The 23480-nt window shown below is 38.9% G+C and overlaps 2 protein-coding genes across 4 annotated transcripts in view; both read left to right on the forward strand.

The window, feature by feature from the left end:
• Nucleotides 1-11521, forward strand: part of LOC110856907 (protein Skeletor, isoforms B/C) — a 33004-nt gene extending 21483 nt beyond the window's left edge. Inside the window, exons 12-21 of one of the 2 annotated variants that reach the window (XM_035857394.1) lie at nt 685-774; nt 846-931; nt 2881-3052; nt 4108-4160; nt 4685-4878; nt 5592-5700; nt 6750-7474; nt 7843-7869; nt 9756-10025; nt 11439-11521. In XM_035857394.1, coding sequence (XP_035713287.1) covers nt 685-774; nt 846-931; nt 2881-3052; nt 4108-4160; nt 4685-4878; nt 5592-5700; nt 6750-7400 — 1355 coding nt within the window. In that variant the 3' untranslated portion in view covers nt 7401-7474; nt 7843-7869; nt 9756-10025; nt 11439-11521. Of the gene's footprint in view, nt 1-684; nt 775-845; nt 932-2880; nt 3053-4107; nt 4161-4684; nt 4879-5591; nt 5701-6749; nt 7475-7842; nt 8043-9755; nt 10026-11438 lie in introns of those variants that run through there. The other variant, XM_022105495.2, reaches the window with a different exon arrangement.
• Nucleotides 11522-19860: 8339 nt separating this feature from the next.
• LOC110856905 (piggyBac transposable element-derived protein 4) lies at nt 19861-22000 on the forward strand. Of its 2 annotated transcripts, XM_035857257.1 has the most exons (3): nt 19861-20055; nt 20116-20220; nt 20284-22000. In XM_035857257.1, the coding sequence occupies exons 1-3, from the start codon at nt 19917-19919 to the stop codon at nt 21870-21872; spliced, it is 1833 nt and encodes a 610-aa protein (XP_035713150.1). In that variant the 5' UTR covers nt 19861-19916; the 3' UTR covers nt 21873-22000. The 2 variants fall into 2 exon arrangements, with proteins under 2 accessions (XP_035713150.1, XP_021961185.2); XM_022105493.2 differs by having other exon boundaries at nt 19861-20220.
• Nucleotides 22001-23480: the final 1480 nt, after the last annotated feature.

Raw genomic sequence — 23480 nt, forward strand, 5'->3', positions numbered from 1 at the left:
TTGTACAGGGTTTCGGAGGGAAGGAACTATTTGGGAGAAATAAGGAGGAGAAAGTGGTTTTTTTGGGGGGGGAATGTTTTGACCTGGGAGAAATGCAAGGTGGGAGAAACTATGATCCGCCGCTGTAAATGGTTCCTACAGCGCGTGGCTAAATGATGCATATTTCTGGCACTTTCTCCCAGTTTGGTGCACCTCGAATTTCTCCCGTTGCTTTCTTTGTAGTGCATGAAATGTAACAAAAATGCAAGAAATTAAACCCTGAAAAAGCAATTTCTTGGAAATTTTCTGAATAAGTTTGGAACTCAAAAATTGTGTTTGATTTTTTGCACACATTTCTTGCACTTAACTGCAAGAAACGCAAAAAAAACAAGTGTTTCTGGTGCAAGTAACCACGTGGGAGAAGAAAGGAGAAGAAAGTGGTTTGTTGCAGGTAAATATTTTGACCTGCACGAAATGCACGGTGCAAAAAAAAACACGCCTCACCGCTGTAAATATTTCATATGGCGCGTGGCTAGATGGCGCATATTTCTCCCACTTTCTCCCAGTTTCTTGCATATCGCATTTCTTGCATTTCTCCCTTTCCACTGCACGAAATGCTTGTTGCAAAACCCGTGAGAAACGAAACCCTGGGAAGACGATAACTCCCGATAAACGCAAAAAATAATCGTATTTTTATTTCCCCAGGAAAAAAGGACCTTCCCGAAACCGTTTGGTACGTGAACGGGCTCCTCATGCCGGAAATTCATCTCGTCCGAGGGAAAAACTACACTTTCGGTAGATTCATATAATAATTTGCATCCCACGTGTTAACCGTTATGCAAATCGAATATCTTTATTATTTCCAGTGATCCAGGGCGGGCCGGATAACGGGTTTTACATAACCGACAGTCAAACTGGGGACTATCAACATGCCCAATTTGATCCTTCTCGGGTAAGTGGTGTAAACAGTTTTCGGGGTTTTTTACGACCTTGCAAAAAAAACAGGGGCCACGCACGATACGCGAAGATTTTTATTAAGCCGGGGATAAATTGAGTTACTTATTACTTTTTTTTCTTTTCGGGGTAAAATTTTGCCTTGAGTTTGGAAAACTGTGATAATCACACTTTAGGCGTGATTTTTATGAGTTAAACATGCCGTGATATCGTACCTGTTCAGTTTCATTCATCTGACTGGTTATGATTGAGAATGATGGTGAATGAAAATGAATTTTCTATCATTTGAATGAAAATGAGTGAAAAATTCAGTCACTTCAGATGAATGACTGTGAATGAAGGATGTTTCACTCATTTCATTTTCACCCTATGCTTAATCCATGGGGCGAAGTAAGAAATGAAGTCGGATGAAGTGAAATGAAATGAGTTTGAGAGAAAATGACTGAAAATCTTCGGTCAGAATTCGGAATGATTGAACTTTGAATGAAAAAAGTTTTTTTGAACAGGTATGTGTGATATGTTCGCTAATTCTGATTTCTGCAGTATTACTGTGGGAAAAGTGAGACAACTTGTTTAAAATACACTCTAGGACAAGACTATTAAAGAAATTTGCTAATTTTGCGGCATAATTGCAGAAATTACACAAATATTTCACATAAAACCGCAATTAGACGAGATTTTCTAAATGGATGAGATTAATATTATGAGAGAAACATGCATTTTTTACCCCTCTCGGTGCAAATTGCATGAAAAAGTTTTTGCGAAATCCACTCTTTTGGCACACTTTGTACTTACATAGGTATAAATCGCACTATTCTATTTTGTGGCATAATAACAGAAATCATATAATTTTTTAAATCCTCTCGGTTCAAATCGCATGAAAAACGTTTTGCGAAATCCACTCTTTTGGCACATTTCGTACATATCAAGTTTACATTTTGTGGCATAATATCTGTAACAGAAATCTAACAAATCACATAAAATCACATTGTGATGAAGTGATTTTAACCACAGATTTTCCAAACCCTATACCTGGACGGGATGAATATTACAATTGAGACATGCATTTTTCAGACTAGTCGACTCATATCGCATGGAAAACTTTGGCGAAATCCACTCTACGAATAAATCCCGGGATGTAGAAAGAGAAGAGATAAAGCTGCATATGTAAGAGAGAAAGTGTGCTTTCTCCTAAACAAGATGCACTCCGAGCTCATAAAGTTGAGAGCAGAGTTGGAGAAAATTCAAACTATTCCAAACTCATTTTTCTCCTCTTTTGTCTTTCTCTCCTGAGCAGAGTTGTACGATGGGCAGGGTTTCAAAAAATGGCTAGAATTTATTTAGGTTTCCTGGAAATTTATATTCACTACAATCTCGAAAGCCAAGTATAAGTTTTTCAAATTTCGCGAAATTTATAAATTTTTGAGGTATGAGTTTCCAGGAAATTCATGTATACTCACTAAAACTTTAGCAAATTTTGCGAAATTTATAAATTTTGCTATACATTTTTCCAAAGATTTACGAATTTACCTCAAATCTACCTCAAATAGTGTTTGCAATATTTCATTTCGCAAACACTATTTAAGGTTTGCTAAATAAGTAGGTGTTGTGAGTGAGTATCCCTATTATAAATCTCAATGTGGGGGCGAGCAAATCGGGTATATCTAATTACTTGGAAAAATTTTTGCAAAATAAATTGCGAAATAACCCAGTGTTTAGTCTCCCTATTATAAAGTTGGCCATAAATCAGCATCAATTTCAATGGGGACGACAAATCGGGCATGCCAACATGACCGCCCCAAGTACAACCCTACAAACATTTCCACTCTGGAAACCTATCAGCCTCGTAAAATTTCTTCGGCGTCGTCCTTGGAATGCAAACTTGAAACTTTCTCCTTTCTTTTGTTATTGTTATTATGCACGCGTGTACATATGTATTATTTGCAGCGACCCGGAATATTCGGCGGGGTTGAGTTGGACCCTCTGGGGAACGGTCGGCCCACCGCGCTGGGAAAATTGTGTCGCTGGGTGGAAACCAAAACCGAGTCGCCCAACGCCTTCGCTTCCTACGCCGCGTACCAGCGAACCCTCTCGCTCGACTGCGCCAAGGGACATTCCGGTGAGCACGAGTTTCATCAAAAATACACACAAATTGCATTTCCGAACTATGTTTGTATCGGAGGCGAGGCATGCATGCAAATAAGAAAAGGATTAAATACGTGTGTCCCGTTTTTGGGATAAGTTTGATAGAAAGTTTGGATTAGGGGTGTTCAAGTCAAGTTGAGGGTTTTGGGAAATTTGTGGAAATTTTTAGCATTTTTGGGATAAATTCTTGGGATGAATTTGAATTAGGGGTATTCAACTCAAGTGGAGAATTTTACAAAATTTGTCATAATTTTGTTTAATATTTTTTTAGATAAATTCACTATAAATTTTTGTTAGAGAAATTTACCTCAGTTTGAGCATATATTTTTACAAAATTTGTCAGATTTTGTGACATTTTTGACTATAAATTTACTAGAAACTTTTACCAGGCGTGTTCACCGCAATTTGAGCACAGTTTTCGGAAATTTAGGCGTATTATACAAATATCTCTAATCAAATTGAGCATAAATTTGGTTAAGTTTTATGAAATTTGTCAGATATTCTGGGTAAAATGTTTTATTGAAAAATGTTTCCCCCCATTATAATGTTGTCCTTGTGTCGCGATAAATTTAAATTGGGGGGAAATAGTGCCCCCCTCCCCAAAAAAATGCATAAGTTCCCCTCTCAATTTCCATCGTATTACACAATTTTACTCCAATTTTGCCTCCACTCACAATTAAGTTTCCATCAGACTTCGTCCCCCGGCTGTAAACAGTGGCCGCGGAAGCCGTGGCGACATCGGGGGACATGAACATTGCAGGATAGGAGAGGACCACGTTTATATAGGTCATATGATGGAAACATCAAATCCCCGTGGGCACATATAGTCCCCCTGTCCCCTCACCCTTCTGCGGCCACTCAGATTTACATAAATACGGCTAAACACACGTATTTACATATGTATGTTGTGTTATGTATGATGGGGAAAGCCCTTCGGAAGAATAACAAATCGACCCTTTATCCACTCCACACACTTCACTCTCCTTGTCACTGATTTATTTTATGCAAAATGGAATTTTTCTCATGCAGGCATTCTTTCCTTCACTCCGGATAAAAGGACGCCAAATCTTGTTTACTATCAGGTATGGCAATATTTAGTGTTTCGTTTTTTTTATGGGGAAAAAAACTATTTTTGGACTGGACATGCATGGTCCTAAATCGTGTAAAAAACTAGTAAAAATTATTTTGGACATTAAAAATGACCAAAAGTGTCCAAACCTGCCAAAAATAATTTTGGAAGTCGTAAATGTCTACAACTATCCAAAATGTTCAAAAACGTCCAAAGCTGCCGAAAATAATTTTGGCCAAAATGTCCAAAACTATCTGATATATCCAAAAATGTCCAAAAGTGTCCAAAAAAATGTTATCATAAATTTTTTTACATCGCCATAACAAAAATTTTGAGAATGAAAGGCTTAGAACATTTTGTCCAGAGTTATACGTATTTTGGACATTTTGGGCGTCCAAAATTTGGTGTCCAAAACTAGCCCTTTTTAACAGCTATTTTTGGACATTGCTTAAATAAAACCAGAGCGAAACCCTGCCCGAATTTGTCTACATCTCGATAAAAATAATGCCCTGTTTTTCTCGTCACGTTGACTTGCAGTCCTTCTCTCGACCGAATATGGGATGGAAAATCCACATCACGGACCACTGTGGCGCTGCCCCGACGAACGAGACGCCCCAAATCCAGCACGTTATCGACCAAAACATCGGAGAAAGCAGCCGCGTCGAGGCATTCTTTCCCCAGCAGCAGCAGCAACCAAACATCGTCGCCTTGAGTGACATGACACACCAAATGTGAGAACAATTTTCGACATGAAAGTTCAAATTTAGGGTTTAATTTACGTTGTGCAAATTTTTTGCAATGGGAAAAAATGCAAGAAATGCAAGAAATGAGGGCCGCCTGGTATTTGTAATCGACTTAATTGTAGGGATTGTAAGCTAGATGGGGTTTATGGGTTTGAATAGTGGGAGAAATTATGAATGGGAAAAATGCAAGGTGCAAGAAATGCAAGGTGCAAGAAATGCAAGAAATGAGCTCCACCTAGTAGGTCACCCTTTGTATTAGACTTATAGAGATTTCAGGCGGGGATGGGACTCTTTTGTTTGATTCGTGTGAGAAATTATGAATGCAAAAAGTACAATGTGCAAGAAATATAATGGTGAAGAAATGCAAGGTGCAAGAAATGCAAGAAATTGCCGCTACCTGTCGGGTCACCCTTTGTACTGCATCTAACTATAGCCATTATACGCAAAATGACGCTTATTTCTTAAATTCGTGCAAGAAGTTATGCCGGAAAAAATGCAAGGTGCAAGAAATGCAAGGTGCAAGAATTACAAGAAAAGAGCGCCACCTAACGGGGCACCCTTTGTATTGCACTTAATTATAGTGATTGTCCACTTATTCCTTGCATTTCTTTTACTCCTGCAAGAAACTGTTAAAGTTTCTTGCAGTAATTTCGTGATTCACGGGGAACCCTGTTTAAATTGCATTTTTATTCTCTCCCTAGGAATTCGCACATCCCGCAGAACGCGTACATCATTGACACGACGACGATGGATGGTTCGGGATCCTCCTTCCTGCCCCACTTCATCTTCAAAGGCAATAACAAGCTCGCGGTGAGTCACAGCATCGATTTACATACGTTTGATTCTCTCTTTAAGAAATATGAAACCTAAACAAAGTGAATGCAGTCTTCCTTTGAAATCCTATCCGCTTTGGGAACGTCCTTATATTACGTCATAAAAAAACGCGGAATTTTACATCTTCCCAATTTTACGAACCATATTCAACCCGGACTATTTTTTACCACTTTCGCTTCAAAGACTAACTCTTTAGAAGCCAAATTTAGTCGGGGAATTGCGCAGATGCGAAAAATTCGGGTTTTTTTGGGCACACAGAATCGTAAAAAGGCATGATTTTTAACAATATCGAGCATTAGGTAAGATTTTCTTAGTCTCTCGAACTTGCAGGGCGTATAACTTATCGAATTTTTCCAATCTGCGGAATTCCCGAACTAAATTGTGTTTCTAAAGAGTTAATCTTTGAAGGGAAGGTGGTCAAAAAATAATCCGGGCTGAACACGGTTTGCTTCCCCATCCAATTTTAGTCATGTTAAGCTTGACACGAGTAAGCTAGGCGACCCAAAACTACACTCAAAATAAAAATTTGTCGAAACAACTCCGCCGGTGTCAATATATGACTTAACCGCTATGGTTACAATGTTGAATCCGAGTTCTGATGATTTTGATATCGGTATTTATAATGTTATGACCGGACGGAAAAAATTCATTACTACTCGGAATCACATTTGTAACCAAGGCGGTTAAGTCATATATTGACACTGTTTTGTTTTGAGTGTAAACCACCCACCCACCCACCTTTTCTCGACGTAATACAGGGTGGTTAAAATGTCACGCTACAATGGGAAATTTTTTGATGGGAAAAACCCCTAAATCTCCATTAGTTACAAGATTTTGGATTGAGATTTTAATAATTATTATCAAAACTGATGGAGCATTGATGACGAAATTCTTAAAATGTTGAATTTTAGCGATAAAATTTCGGTAACTAATGGAAATTTACGAATTTTCCCCATCGAAAAATTTTCCATTGTAGCGTGACATTTTAACCACCCTGTACATGAACGTTGCCTTATCTTTTTTAGTCCCCACCACAAAGTCAAGCCGCACCTCCGCAACGGTACAACGGTAACGGGTTGACCTTCCCGTTCCCTCCACAATCCGCGCCCGGAGTGTATCAAATAGCGGTTGACACCACGTCGCCCGACAATCACCCCCACCGATCACAACCCGGATTTTCCCCACAAATAGTGCCCGACACCCACTTTTTACGACGAAACGGTCCCCCACCACCACCACCCCCAACTATGCAACCATACCAGTACGCACCTCAATCAGAGTCGAACTATTTCCAAGGGGGGCCGACCCGTCCCCCACCCCCGCAGGTCCGGTACGAACCCCAGCAGCAGCAGTACAACAATAATCACCAGCAGTACCACCCCCACCCCCAGCAGCAGCAACCCGTCATGTACGTGACCACAATGGCGCCACAACAGCAGTACCACCACCAGTTCGTGACTACGATGGGACCCCTGCCCCTCCTCCCCCCCAGCGGAGGTACGGCGGGATGCATGACGGTCCCCCAACTGGAAGACCCCAAGGTCCCCCCAGGAACCAGTTTCAACATGAGATGTATCATCCTCAAATGGATGCCCGGCTCAGCCCCGCCGCGCCCCCGGCTTGGGTACATACGAGAAATCTGCCGAAACGGGAGAATTCGGGCAGTGGTGATGTGACACCGTTCTTGAGACGGGGCGTTCTCCGGGATAGATTGAAACGGGTAGCACGTGGGTTTCGGGAGGAGGAAGATGTGAGTAATGATCATTACATAGTTTTGGTAAATCCGATCCGATAATGTCTGATCGGAATTTTTGATCCGACCATTTACTATAATTTGCATGCATCCGATCCGATTTCCGGATAGGATCGCATTTTTTAATCCGTCAATTTACTATAATTTAAATACATGTACCCGAGCTGATTTCCGGATATGATCTGATTTTTTATCCTATCAATTACTATAATTTACATGGGTCCGATCAGATTTCCGGATAGTATTGGATCGGATATTTTTTTAGTAAATGATCGGATAATCGGCGGATCGGATCGGATTATAAACCGATTCATATAGTCATTTTGACGCAATTTTGAGTTTGACCAATTTACTATTTGGACTAGGTCAAGGAGGATGCCAAGGAAAACGCAGTAAGGACGGTATCGTAGTGAACTAATGGATTTCTTTCTAACCTCAAACTTTTAGTCATTCATATTCATGGTATTTATTTATATCTATTAGCGTAAACTTTGTAAACTACTTTTTTTCCTGGTAAAAATAATAAAAAAGTAATGGGATTGGATTATTGGGAGTAATTAACTAACCCGGCTCGTGTGTAGAATTTGTGTACTTTTTTTCTTACGTATTTATAATTTTCAGAGGGCGGATATCTGTTTATTTGCGAAAAATTGGTGAAATATGTATTTTAAAAAAAGGCCAAATATTTAGAAAATCTACATATACGACAAGACAAAAATTAGAATTTTCTAAAAATTTGTATTTTTGAATTTCCAATTTCTCTGCATTTCTAAACAAAATTATGTTTCTCACATCGTTGAAATATTTTCAAATTTATACGTATTTTTGAAAAAATCAATAAAAGATTTACGTATTTTTGAAATAATAGCGAAAATATTTATAAAAAAAAGTTGAAAATAAATACATATCCGCCCTCTGAACTAATATCTTGGCTACTTTTTTGTAGTAGTATTTTTAGGCGTGGTAGAGTAGAATTTCATAAATTGACCCCTATTAAAATTCATACCTCGGTTATTTTTACGACGCCGGTAAATATGTGCACAGTGGAAACAGTGACTAAAAAACAAGTAAAATATTTATCCCGTGTAGACACACGTGTACAAAATTAGCGTACTCTATGTAACTGCGTATGCAAATTTTCCCCCCGTAAAATTGTAGACTTTACATAGCTTTATTATTAATGAGAAGTAACGGGTAGTAAATACGGTGAGTAATCAATCCTCCCCGGGTTGGTGGGTGGGTGGGTGAGTGTGTGGGCGGCTTATCAATTCTTGATAAGCACCACCACCACCATGCTAATCCTATACATAAAAAATAAAAATAAATAAATATACAAAAAAAATAGTTGCTTATCAGTAACTAACGACGTATCTTATCATCGTAAAAACAATCCGTAATCAAATTGATTACACACGTTTTCCTCCTTTCGACACGTATTTAGTAGACTCAATTCCTGGTCAATACTAATCTCATTAGTGCCTTGAGCGTCCCGAGGAGAACAGAAACAACACGGGAGGAGAAAAGAAAATAACATGAAATAATTAATGCTGATGCTCCATGTAATTTGGTGTAGATAGAGCATAGATTTCGTATACTGCTTAGATGGTGGGACGCATTCCTTTGTTAATAAAGTAAGGAGGATGATTAAAGCTTTCCCAATTGAGGGCGCTATTTCGAAACAGAGTTGAGTCGGATCAATGTTTTTATTTATTTTCGAAAGTATCCGATTCACCCGGATGATTTTTTTTGGATATTCCAAAATTTCCGATAGCTATTTCGAAACCGGAGTTGAGTCGGATCAACGTTTTTATCGATCCGTTTTTTTTATTTTCAAAAGTATCCGATCCGGCCGGATAAATTTTTTGGATATTCAAAAATTTCCGATAGACAAGATTCGTTTTTTGGAAAAATACCAACCCAATCTGTCTACATATCTTTTTTTAAAAGTGTCCGACCTATTAATTTTTTATATTCAAAAGTATCCGGTGTTTTTTATGGTAAAAAATACCCGAAATCGGATCGAGCAACGGGTTATTTATAAAAATTTGTAACCGACTCAACTCTTATCGGAATAAACTTATTACCCGCCATCCGGATCATAGGCGTATCTTGTAGTCTAAAATTTTTTGTAGCTTTTTTATTATTTTTTTTTCAAATTTTCTGTAAGTTTCTGTAGTGATTAACTTTTTTGACCGGTAGAGGACTCTCACTTTTGCGAAATTTCTTACTTAACCATAAATACGACGGATCTGTGTATACTTTATCGTTTATAATGAAGCCAATATCCGCCTCCCAAGCTGATGAGATGAAAAATGGTCCCCTGCCCGTCTTCTTTTTCACCCCGGTTTTCCGTGCGTCGCCACCGGACCGGATTTCGAACGGGTCGATGTCGCCCGAAGAGGAGGGCGAATTCGTAAATCAGGTCCTTAAAATGAGTACAAGATCCTTTGTAGGCTTTATACATATGTATTTTGGTGCCTTGTTCAGCTCCCGGTTGTCCCCCCAATGATGCGGCAGTATCATCGCCACGTGACGACCATGCCGCCATGTAAGGGTGCATACTATTATTTGATTTTTTACACTGCAAGAAATGCAAGGTGCAAGAAATGCAAGAAATGAGTGGTTCACCCTTTGTACTAAACTTTATGGCAGGGATTTTCCTCAAGATTGGACCTTTTTCTTAGTGAGGCAAATACCTAACAACGAAAAAAAATTACGAAGTATGCATTTACCCCACCCCAAAAAAGTGAAATAATTCTATTTCTCGGTCATTTCTCAACCGATTTCGATGAAATTTTGCACAGATCATTGTTAGAGGATATTGAAATGATTTCTGATCCGACTAAGGGATATCTTGATTTTTACTCAAGTTATGGGCGAGAAGGGACAAAAATTTGCACTCGGAGTCAGATTTTTATCCACAGTTCAGTTTTGGAGCATCGCAGTATTCTAAATTATTGGAAAAAGTTACACTGATTCCTTCGGATCATTTTAAGACCAAGTTGACCGAAATCGGTTAAGAAATCACGACGCTATTCAATTTTGAAAACTAAAAATTTAGTAAAATTACTATAGGCAAATATAATCGAGGTGCTGTGGTCAAATAATGTCGTTGACAACCCAATTACAAGTTTTAAATAAACAAGGTCCCAAAAAATGGGAAATCTTAGTGAGGCAGTGCAATCAAGAAATCTCAACCAAGAAATAAAATAGATTGCAGAATTTTTGCATCACCGATCTCATTATCATCTTCACTGGATGCACTGTAAATTTTGCTTTACATATAAGCACGAATTCTCCAACATTAATTGAGAATTTAATGCTTTTTTACTAGTGAAAGAGAAGTGTGCTTAACTAACTGACATCAAATATAATGGACCATTAGATTTTAGAAATACATCCCATTATTAATGGGACATATTTCCGAGGATGAGAGCGGTGATTCAAAAATTCTGCAATCTAATTTTATTTCTTAGTTGAGATTGCACTCCCTCACTAAGATTTCCCAGTTTTTGGGACCTTGTTTATTTCTTGAATTATTTCCACTTTTTCTGGCATCTCTTGCACTTTTTGTAACATTTTCTTGCATTTCTTGCATCTTTTCTTGCATTTCATATACTTTTTATTGTATTTTTTTAACTTTTTCTTTCATTTGTTGCGCTTTTGCCTTTATTTCTTTCACCTCTTCTTACATTTCTTGCACCTTTTCTTTCATTTCTTGCCCCTGCGTTGCAAAAATGGAAATAAACGCAAATAACGAGCGCCACCTAGCGTAACACCCTTTTTAACACACTTAATACAGGAATTATCGGCTAGACGGCACTCATTTCGTACATTTTTTCACCCTTGCAAAAAAATACTTCAGTAAAAAGTCACAATTTTTTGCAGTAATTTCTTGCACGTTCTTTTTTTTCACGGCAAAAAAAGCGAAATTAATACTAACTTGACTTTCACTTCCCAGTTTCCCTTCAGAAAATGTACAAGCGTCCCATGAAGAAGAAGAACAATGCATTGCGGGAACTTCTCCTCCTCCGAAAACCCATGACTGCCCGGATTCCTCAACTTGTCACGTTTCCAGGCCCGAAATTTGGGAAACTTTCTCCTCCGCAGCAGATGAGACGAGTTCACAACGTGATGCGACCCAGGAACGATCACATCGGGGCAACTTTCTCCGTTCCGCAACTTTCTCCAGTAATGCAAACCTCGACGATGGCGACGAACGTTTCCCTCGTCGTGCTGGATGATGAGGGAAATCAGGATGATAATAATGGGGACGAAGATGTAAGTATGATCCCAGTTATTTTAAGGGGTGAAAACCACTTTATGGGAATGTTTTGTCTGTCTGTTTGTCCGTCTGTATCAATGGCAAAGGTTAAAACGGAGAAGAATTGACGATGGTGACGTAAATGTAAGTATGATCCGGTTTATTAAGGGGTGAAAAGCACTTTATTGGAATGTCCTGTCTGTCTGTCCGTCCGTCTGTGTTCATGATAAGTTTAGAAAGGACACGAACTGACAATGGCGACATAGATGTAAGTATAATCCCATTTGTTGAGGGGTGATGAACCCTTTATGGGAATGTCTTGTCTGTCCGTCCGTCTGTCTGTCCGTATCCGTGATAACTTTAGAACTAATGAGAATTCCAACACTCTCTCTTCACCAATGTTCTTCTAATTTTTGGGGAAAGGATAAGTTCGAAGATGGGCGTTGCAGGTCGTAAGGTCACGGCGCCAAGGTCAAGGGTAAAAAATGTCGAATTTTTTGTCCAAATCACTTAGTGTGAAGTGTGAAGCAAGAATTTCGGAAATCGGTATATTTTTTATGTATGTATCTTTATTGCATAAATAGCCAGTAGCTCTTGCAAGTCACAATCACATAGTTAGTTACATAGTTAAGTCAAATTTTAGATTATAATAATTGTGATAGTAGTAGTCAGGGGAGTAGAGGGAAAACCAGACTTTGGTGGTCGGTCTGGAAAACCTCTACCTGAACTGGGAATGATGCCCAGTTCACCATTCGGCCCTGACTACCTGTAAAACCCAGGTTCGACCAATGCAAGACAGAGATTATAGGCGATTTACATATGAGGAAAAATGGTGACATCCAAATGAATAGGCGCCGTGCTGGCGGAGACACGACGGGTTCTGGGCTGGAGCGGAGCGTCCATGGACCACAAACTAACAAATGACCCATCAGGGTTCGGCCTAAGTGACCCCATAAAGGGGCCATAAAACACCCCACAAACTAACCTCTCCCACCGCAGCACATGACTAGGTCATGGGAACCCCGTAGACCTACCCCAGCCGCCCCCACCAGCACTGCACACACTCACTCTTCCGTCGACCACTCCCACATGCTCACCACCCCAACATATCAAACAAAGGTCTTACCTGGGGGAGCTCCTCCAAAGCGTAGATCCTCCAGTGCACAGGGTCCGACGAGATCCATCTTCGCCTGATGGCTCAGCTTGTCGTTGCTGGGACGGGTGTGGCAGGGGGTGTCACCAGGCACGCAGGTGGGAGGAGTGAGTGGACGAGGCTCACATGGCGAAAAAGCCTTGGGACACACTTAACTGGCCCTGGCACACCCGCGACCCAGATGGAAGAGGATCCAGATGCAGAGCGAGAGAGAGACACGTCTTGCACAGGAGGAGGCTAAAGAGGAACCTATATTTTTTTTATGTACGAGAAGCTAATAACCGTGTAAACGAGGTCAAAGGTCAAAAGTCAAGTTTTAGAAGTTAGTTAACGTAAGACACGGATATCCCACTTGTTCTCACCCCTTTGCTACATTTGGTTTGCAACGGTTTATTTACACTTGGAAAATTATTGTTATTCTACCACTACGAAAATAATGGGACGATTTGCCATAAAATCCTTGAGGGAATTTTGTTCCGTAGGAATGAAACATCATTTATAATCCGGATGGATCAAATTGTTTCGCATGATTTATGAATCTGGGGACATTTCTGAATTAAAGAAATGTCTCTTTTCCTACTAAAAAATAAATGGTTAAACATGTTCGAGATTCTGATCATTGTAGGTCAAATCATGGACATGGGCTTAGCACGTGCTTTCACGTTGGGAAATATCATCATAAAAATTTTCGTGTTAAAAATCAGCCCAAAATTTGAATTATTTAAAAAATCCTAAATCGTGGACATGCCCTTAGCACGTGCTTTCACCGTGTGAAATATCACAATTGAAATATTTTTTTTGTATAAAATTAACCCAAGAAATTACATTATTTTAAAAACGAAATTAACTTTCCCCATGAATAAGTTAGTGAAAACCTCCAAAATATCAGTTTTTCTCCTTGGAAGAACAGCTTTCACCATGTGAAATATTACCCTGGAAATTTTTTTTTGGGGCACAAATCCCCCCCGCTTATTTCAAAATAGAAATTAACTCCACCCCTTTAAAATTTCCAAAATTCCCGGAATTAACTATTTTATTTTTCAAAATAATCCCAATGTTTGTATAGATTATTTCTAACCCAAAAGTATGCCCAGTGAAATTTCCCAGGGTGAAAGCACGTGTCCTACTTTCACCCTGGGAAGAATAACACCTCGTTTAAGTTTAATTTGTAAATGTCACAGATCAATCTAACCTTCCTATCGGAGGACAAAGTGGTGTTAGAGGGTGATAAAATTAATTTCCCCGGGCGACAGCTTTCACCCTGTGAAAGACATTCGTCGAAATTTTTTTGATTCAAAATCAACCCAAAAAATTTGGGGAAAAATTAATTCCACAAGTTTTGCATATTTTGAACATGCAGGGAGTTAAGTTCCTTTTTGAAATAATTCTAAATTTTCTGTCGACTATTTTAAACCGAAAAGATCTCTCGATGGAAATTTCCCAAGGTGAAAGCACATATTTTACTTTCACCCTAGGAACAGAACAGTTTTTACCATACGAAACATCACCCTCGAAATTTTTTGGACAAAAATTAGCCCAAAAATTTGGATTATTTCCAAAAAGTACATTAAACTCTGTCCCTTCAAAGGGTGAAAATCTCCACAATTCTACGAATTAATTTTGACTATTTCGATATAATCCCAATTTTCATGTCCACTATTTAACCTTATAATCTCCACACTGAAAATTTCCCAAGGTCCATTTTCCTTTCCATTATTTACCCCAAAAATCTGTGAAATTTCCCAAGGTGAAAGCACGTGTCCTACTTTCACCCTGAGAATAGAACAACGCCTCGATTAAGTTTAACTTGTAAATGTCACAGATCAATCTAACCACCCGGTCGGAGGACGACGTGGTGTTAGCCGACGATAAAATAATCCCGGGTAGCATCAGCTCCAGCTCCCCAGATCCGCCAAACAATGGAGGAGGAGAGCCGTCGCAACTCTCGTTAACTCTGCTGACAGACGTATGGCAAATAATAAATAATCAAATAATCAATCAACACGGAATTCGGGAGCCACGTCCAAAAAAGCAGGTCAACATTCCGGCCAAAATGATAATCAAAGTGCAAAGAAACATGATCCGCGAAATCCTCGGAGCAGCGAGGAGGGGAGCTCGAGGTATGTGCAAATTAAAAGTTATTTACCGGAAGCCTGGGCTCTCCCCAGTAGTTTATTGATATAGCGAGCGAGAGAGATCCCGGGGATGCACATAATGCGGGCCAAATACTGGGCAAATATTTGCCAAAAATTTTCATAATTCAATTCAATAGGAGGCAGACTTTTTGTTGACAAAGTATTCGTGAAACAAAGAAGGAAAGGGAAAGAGAAAGTGCAGGCAGGATTTTGATGGGCGGATTTTGTGTTGAATTGCCCCGATGAGTGGGTAAGAATGGGAATTTAAAGGGGGGAGGGTAATTTGAAAAATTGTGATGTTTGAGACTCCAATGAGAATAAGTACTTTGTGTCGAAATGGACAGTATTTTTTTAAGGGTTTGGATTTCGGGGGGTTTTATAGAGGGAAAAAGACGAAGATTTACGTGGAGAAAGCAATAAAAGTACGATAGTAAAGGGTTTTTGAAGAATTTAGCTTTTAATCGTCAAAATACATTAGTCTTGACGATTAAAAGAAAGTAAAGTGTTTTGACAGCGATTAAAAGTTATTCTCTAAAAAAAACTGTATGTTCGTACGAATGTTGCTTTCTCTATGTAAATTTTCATCATTTTGTGGGAGTAACAGCTCCTAATGGGAAGAACTGGGCTGAAAATACGGTCCATTTTTACAAAGTATTTTACCCCACCCATGTTAAATACATACTTGGTGAAAGCTGTCAATAAAATGCCACTTAAAAGGGTCCAAAAAATTCAATCCAAGAACTCCCCAAAATACTGATTCTCTCTTTCTCTCTCCGTTTTGAGGATCGCTCGTCACGTCTCAAAAATTCCTTTGCCCATGAACTTTCTCCAAAACAGTTGAAGTTCATTCTATTTCTCTGCATTTCAAACTTTGTATTTTATCCCACCACCGTGAAATACAAATACTCGTCAATAAAACAGGTCTTTTAAACCTAAAAAGATTCCAAAATTAAATCCAAGTACTCCTCAAAATACCGCATCTCTTTCTCTCCATTACAAAACTTCTTGAGTGACCATGCACTTTCTCCAGAACGATTGCAGTTTATTTATTCCTCTGTATTTCAGACTTTCCCTTTTATCCCATGACCATGAAATACAAATACTTGTCAATAAAACACATCTTTTAAACCTTAAAGGTCCCAAAATTCGATCCAAGTACCCCCCAAAATACCAAATCTCTCTTTCTCTCCATTAAAAAAATTCCTTTGCTGCCCATGCACTTTCTCCAAAACAATTGTACTTCATTTTATTTATTCCTCTCTATTTCAGACTTTCCCTTCGGAGGAGAAAAGCAGCATCAGAATGAAGACGACGAAGACACGAAGAATTTCCAAGAAGAAGAACTCTTCAAACCCACAAATATTTCCAACTCTGTTCAACCAACGGAAGGATTTGCTCGAGCGTAGGAAAGTCTTTGTGTGGTGAAAGTAGAGTGAAAGCGAGCGAGCTACGTGCATCATATGTACCCTTTGTTTCACTGGATTGATTAATTGTACAAATTTCCACTACCACCACCACCACCACAATACGAACTTGGAGAAAGTGTCTTAATTTTGATAAGTGTATGTAGTGGTGGATGGTTGGTTGGTTGGTTGGTTGGGTGGATGGGTGGATGGATGAATAGCTTATTTAATAAAACATTACTATATTGGGTAACTTGTTATGATGAAGGGGAAAGGAAGACTCATATTTATTTTGCTCAGTGGTAAATATCTCGACATAAATGTTAAATGGTGTTTGGTCTACCCGAGAAGCATGGATGGATGGATGTCGGCCCTGGATCTGGGAAAATGGGCGGCAGGGATGGGAAAATACTTTATGCTTTGAGCTTGGTTTTTTTCAAAGTTTGGAATTCCAGGGGTTATGCGCACAAAAAAGAAGACAATCCACGTGTAGAATCGTACGTGTTAATAGGGGCTCTCAAGCTATAAAAAATACTAATGAGCGGAAAAATGCTCAAACCCACTTTTTCAATTCATCATAATTCTAGAGATACTTGAAATTTGGCCAAAATTTAAAAAATTGTCGAGGTAGAGGAGCAGAATTAGCAGGATTATGATAAAAAATAGTTAAAGCCTTGATTTTGATGAAAATCGGATGCACAGTGACAAACGAGTAGAATGAGTAATTGGCAAAAAACTAATTTCTCGACAATCTTGACAGCACCTAATAATTCTCTATGTAAATTCTCACTATTTATAGCTCGAACAGTGCTGGAAATCCAAACCAACGACCTCAAAAAATACTCTACATTTTTACAAAGTATTTTGCCCAGCTCTGAACCCCTTTCGCAATATCTTGTCATTCCCATTATATACAGAATCCTGGGCAAAGTACCATTCATGTTTCTGCACTTCACCCTTCATATTTCGACACATGCCACATAAATTCAACTTTCATTTAAGACTTACACCAACCACGAGATTGTGACATTTATGCAAATGAGGTGCCTAAACAGTACTTCAAATTCTGCCACATTTGTTCAGTCCTTGAACCTATACATACACATGACAAAAATAAAAAAACAGGGATTTCTCATCCAACCAGCTCGATGCCCGGGATAAGTTTGCATGAAAAACCCGGTGAATAAATAGTTGGTTCTCCTTGTTACGCGTAATGACGGGTTGTTGTCATTGTGGAGCAAGTTTGTGGTCGCAGAGCAAATATTTAACCGCAAAACATTCTCTCTCTCTCGAGTCGTCTCGAGTTTGGTTTCAACTTATGTACATACATTTACCATGTCGTGTTCCTGTGTGTGTGATGATGAATGAGACTGCTGGGCATAAGGGGAATTGGCTTTGATCCACTATTATTGGCGTCACATACATTTGTACATTTGTCCAATAAATTTGGCCTGTTTTTGCAAGGATTGAATGTAGTTATGCAGTTTTGTGAGAGAGAGAGGTGATTCGTTTTTGGATTTAAGTATGACTTTTATTACGTGCTTGATAAGTTGCAGAGATTTCGAAATTTTTATAATGTAGGATTAAAGTTTTCGTAAATATGGAATATTTTGCAAATTTATGTACATTTATGTACAGTTGTGCAATTCTATGTAAAGACATGTTTTTGCGTGGATTGAATTGAATGTGGTCATGCATTTTGTGAGATGTAATTCTTTTATGGAATTGAACGGAACTTTTAAAAATGTAGACTTTGGTATTTAATAAGTCTTGTAGAGTTCGGAAATTGTATTTTTTTTACAAAATTTTGTATTCAGTACGATGTTTTCACAAGTGCTGAAATTTTAGAAACATTTTTACTCGCATTTGTGCAATTCTGTGTAATAACATTTGCCTGCTGGATATAAGGGGAATTGGCTTTGATCCACTATTATTATTGGCGTCACATACATTTGTACATTTGTCCAATAAATTTGGCCTGTTTTTGCGTGGATTTGAATGTAGTTATGCATTTTGTGAGAGAGAGGTGATTCGTGTTTGGTTCTGTCAATATAGATGTTTTGCAAATTCACATTTGTGCAATTCTGTGTAAAGACACGTTTTCGCGTGGACGGAATTGAACTCAGTTATACATTAATTATTTGGAGGTAATTCTTTTTTTGGATTTGAGCAGGATTTAAAAAAATGTAAAGTTAGTACTTGCCAACTTTAAATTTTGACAATTTGAAGTTTTTCAATTGAATTTGAATTTTTGAATTTCGAAATCTACATTTAGACTTCAAAATTTAATTTTATAAATTTAGTATTTAGCACGATGTTTTTGTAAATATTGATATATGTAGTTTGTAAAATATATCAATTTCCTGAAAGTCTTGCCTTTTCACATGAAGCGTGAGCATTTTTTCATTCAATTCAACCCATGATATAACAATGTGGATTTATTTATACATTTCAGAAACACGATTTTTCTTTCAATTAGGTTGAGAAATTTAAATTCCTCCTAATTCCAAAGTTTTCAGAAATGTCAATATTGCCTGAAGGAATCAATTTACTTTTATGGCGAAAAATATGTATAAATATTTTGTCTTTCACAGAATCTCAATTTGTACTTAAAAATTCCAAATTCAAATTTACAATTGCAAACTGAAATAGATTTGAAATGGAAAAGTTAGAAATGAATGCCACGTAAAAATCAAAACTGCCGTACATTTTACTTACTTTTTTGTACAAATTTTGCAATAGGCATCCTGGCGTACTTCTGAAATAATTAGATTTTACTATTTCAATATTGTAAAAATTGTGATACAATTAAACAATGTTATGTTAGCAAGATTTATGCAGACTACAATATGCATCCCGCTTTTTTCGATTACTGTAGAATTCGACCCAACAATTGTTACTCACTTCGTTTTTTCTTTGTTTAATGCACGTGTCTTGGTACACAAAAAAATACAAATTTCTCCCGGGTCTGTTTATTTACTATCGTATCACCACCACACTTTCTACACTGATACTTAATTAACATTTTTTACAGAATTCGAACCAGTGGTTTTACTAGATTTTTTACTAGATTCTTTTTCTTTCTTTCTCTCATGCACGTGTTTTACCGCAAAAAAATACTTTTCACCCGTGTCCGTGCCCATTTAGTCCCGTATCATCATCACACTTTCTCCACACATACTTAATTAACCCTTAGCCATGGGAGACCGTTTAAAAACGTTTTGGAGTTTTTGTTTTAATGCGGAAAGCCGTGAAAAGCCGTTAATAAAAAAAGTGTCTGCCTTCGGGGTCAACGGCTTTTCACGTTTTCACGTCAGATGCGGGACAACGGATATTTCCGTGATAAATTTTTTTTAGCAGATTCGGGAAACGTCAAAACACGTTGGCACTAAAAATTAAACTAAAATAAATTAGTAAATTAATTAATTTAAATTAATAAATTCAAAACGAATTCACACATCACAAACATCCTTATTTGTGGAAAATGGATCCAAATAACGAAAATTACTTATACAATATGCTGATGGATCGCGATGTCAATTCGGAAGAACAAGTGGGGTCACCGGACATGTTCGCAGATGTTGAAGAAGATCCAGTAAGCAGTGACGAAGACTGTGAAAATAGTAAGTATGCACTAATCGTCATATTCAAACAAACTTCACAGATCACATCCGAATTTTCAGGTCCACTATTCACAATTAGTGACCTGCAAAATGAAGACACGAGCGACGAAAGTGACCCTGGCGAGGACGATGATGAATCTGCTGACCCTGCCTTGGCGTCACCAGGTACGAAATTTTGATTCTACTTTCCCGTTTGCATATTAATATATTGAAATTTTTGACACCTAGCACTCACTGCCGGTACTCCATTTGGATTGACGGGATGCACTGCGCCTTGGCAATGGCAAACTGATCCGAATTTTAAAGCAGATGTTTCCGATTTTGACGACACGATAAGCGGTTGGACAATTCCATTTTCAAGAACAGAAACGGAACTGGACCTCTTCCTCAAACTATTTACCAAAGAAATTAGGCAAGAAGTGATCCAACAAACCAACACGTATGCGGACCAGACTGGAGATTGCAGCACACGACGATGGAGCAACTGGAGAGAGCTTGACGAGCAAGACTTATTGAAACTAATAGCTGTGCGAATGCTGATGGGAGTTACTAGACTTCCTGAAATGAAGCAATATTGGTCTAGGGATCCACTTCTACAATATCCCATCATTACGAGAATTATGAAGCAAGATCGTTACTTCGAAATATTGAAGTATTTACACTTTTCGGATAATACTCAGCCAAATGGAGACAAATTGCAAAAAATGGGGAAGATTTGGGACCTTTGTATGCAGAACTTTCAAAATACTCTCCGGGCTCACAAGAACATATCAATCGATGAAAGTCTCATGCTCTATAAAGGAAGATTGTCCTTCAAGCAGTACATACCAAGTAAGAGGTCGCGATTTGGAGTCAAAATTTTCTCTATAGTGGACGAAACAACAGGATTTGTACTATTCAGCATGATCTATATTGGAAAGGATGATCGACTTCTTCCGGATATCAGAACGTTTGGATACGGTGGTGCAATAGTCCTTAAATTACTGGAACCGTATTTAAATAATGGTCATCATCTCTACTGTGACAATTACTTCACATCTCCCAATTTGGCGAAATATCTATTGGAGAGAACAACTTACATATGTGGAACACTTCGAAAGAATAGGAAGCACACTGACCCACCACCAGTACGAGGTCCGAACAAAATGAAACCAGGAGAAATAATCGTTAAATCATGTCAAGGAGTAATGACAGAATACTGGAGGGATAAGAAGGTTGTCTCCATGATCTCCACAAGTCATGACCATTCAATGGTATCCGTTCCGCAGCGTTATGGCGGAGGTGTAGTTATGAAGCCCAAAACAGTGTTGGATTATAATAAATATGCTCGAGGAACCGATTACAGTGACATGATGAAGAAATTTTACAACATTCGTCGCAAATCCATGAAATGGTATAAAACTCTTTTCTTTTACTTGGTGGATCTATGTATATTCAACTCCTTCGTCATTTTCAAGTCGATACACCCAGGCACGAAGACCAAATTTCTATCATTTCGGCTAAATCTAATTCGCCAAATCATTGGATCAATGCAACCAACACAAGCTATTTGCGCAATAAGTTCTTCTGGCCAACCAAACCGATTAACGGAGCGTCAGTTTTTGGAATACAACCCATCAACTAAGTCTCGACAGCATGGCGGACGTATTTGTCACGTTTGTGCCAATAAACAACAAGCCGGACCCCCAAATACTAAGAAACCACGGAAAGAGACCGTTTTCCAGTGCAAGCGTGTAAGGTTGCTCTGTGTCCAACTGCGTGCTTTGAATTGTACCACACTGTTCAAAACTTTTAATTCTTGTTATCTTAAATGTTAAATTTTAAAGTGTTATATTGTGGTCGTCATAATTCTCATAAGTTATGGAATTTTGCTTTACAATGTCAAATTGTTAAATGTTGATATTCATTATTTTAAATACATGTCGTTTATTGACGTTGTCCCGCAGCAATCATTTTCACCTGACGCGTTTTGCCGTTCTCCCGAATTGAGCATTTAAAAAAATTCTCCCGAATCTAGGCAACTCAATATGCTTGAAGTTTCCAGATTTAGAACTTGAAAGATTTTTATTATTTTTCGGCTTCCCGAATGATCACAATTGTGGTCATCGAAACGCCCCGCAGCAACGCCAAACATAGTTACCGTTTCTCCTCGGCTAAGGGTTAACATTTGCAGAATTTTCTGCAGAATTCGCAACAGTGCTTTTTTCTCGTTTCTCTCATGCACGTGTCTTACCGAAAAAAAATATTCGCAACTTTCACCCGTGTCTGTGCTCATTTAGTCCCGTATCATCATCACACTTTCTCCACCGACACTGACTTAACCACCACACCACTCCACACCGTTTGGCTGATGAGTAGTGTTGCACGGATGCAAATAGTTCAAAAGTCAGGAGAGCAGAGTTTCTTAATCTTCTTGTGAGAAAAGTAGTACATAGAATCCAGACGAGTGGCTGCCTGGAGCAGATTCTTGGACGATTGACTCGATAAAAGTTTGAGGTCGAAAACAACTTTTGTTTTGAGACGGGGAGAAGAAGAAGAAAGTTGGGTGAGAGAGTCCAATGGCCGCGGAAGGTGTGGGGACATGTGGGGACATTGAGGGATAGGGAAGGGAGGGGTTTTGCGGGGATATCTGGGGACATATAACAGTGGGCGAAATGGGGGACATCTGGGGAATATAAAAGGGGGTAATTGGGGACATATTACTATGGGGACATGTAGGGATATTAACATTGCAGGATGGGAGAGGGATTTATATAACATGGGATACAATGGGGACATCTATTAACCGAGGGGACATCTGGGAACATTAACATTGTAGGATATGCGGAGGGAGGGGTTTATATAACATGGGCAGATATGCAATACATCGAACAATCTTGGGGACATCTGGGACATTACTATTGGGGGAAGGACCGGTTTGTAACACGGGGAGAAAATAGGGACATCTCATAACCTTGGGGACATTACCCCCCCCCTGTCCCCACTCTTCCGCCACCCCTGCCTCAAAGTACATCGGAGAGAATGAAATTACAGATCTGCACTCCACTTCTCCGCCAAAGATGAAAAGTGAAATGGCCTGTTTAACATGGCTATAATGCCTCCTTTGCTTTCACCGACGACCAGACTACTTGTCCACACAATGTGCGTCATGACGATGGCATTTAGCTCAGGAAGGTGCCCGCCTGCCTGGCAGGATGATACCACCACCACCACCCCGATTGCCGTCAGTAGTTCCGCCAGTCCGTGTAAAATATAAATGCTCTACGCGAATTGGACACTCTGCTCCTCGCTCGTACCCAGTCTGGCCTGGCTGGTCGTGCCGAGTGGAGTGAGTTCACTGGAGAAAGTTGGTTGGAGGAGAGAAAGATGAGAATTATTTTCATCTCTTGACTCCTGCCTGCCAAATGCATAATTGGGCAATTAAG

Source organism: Folsomia candida, unplaced genomic scaffold (assembly GCF_002217175.1).
Source record: "Folsomia candida strain VU population unplaced genomic scaffold, ASM221717v1 Fcan01_Sc017, whole genome shotgun sequence".
Classification (NCBI taxonomy): Eukaryota; Metazoa; Arthropoda; class Collembola; order Entomobryomorpha; family Isotomidae; genus Folsomia; species Folsomia candida.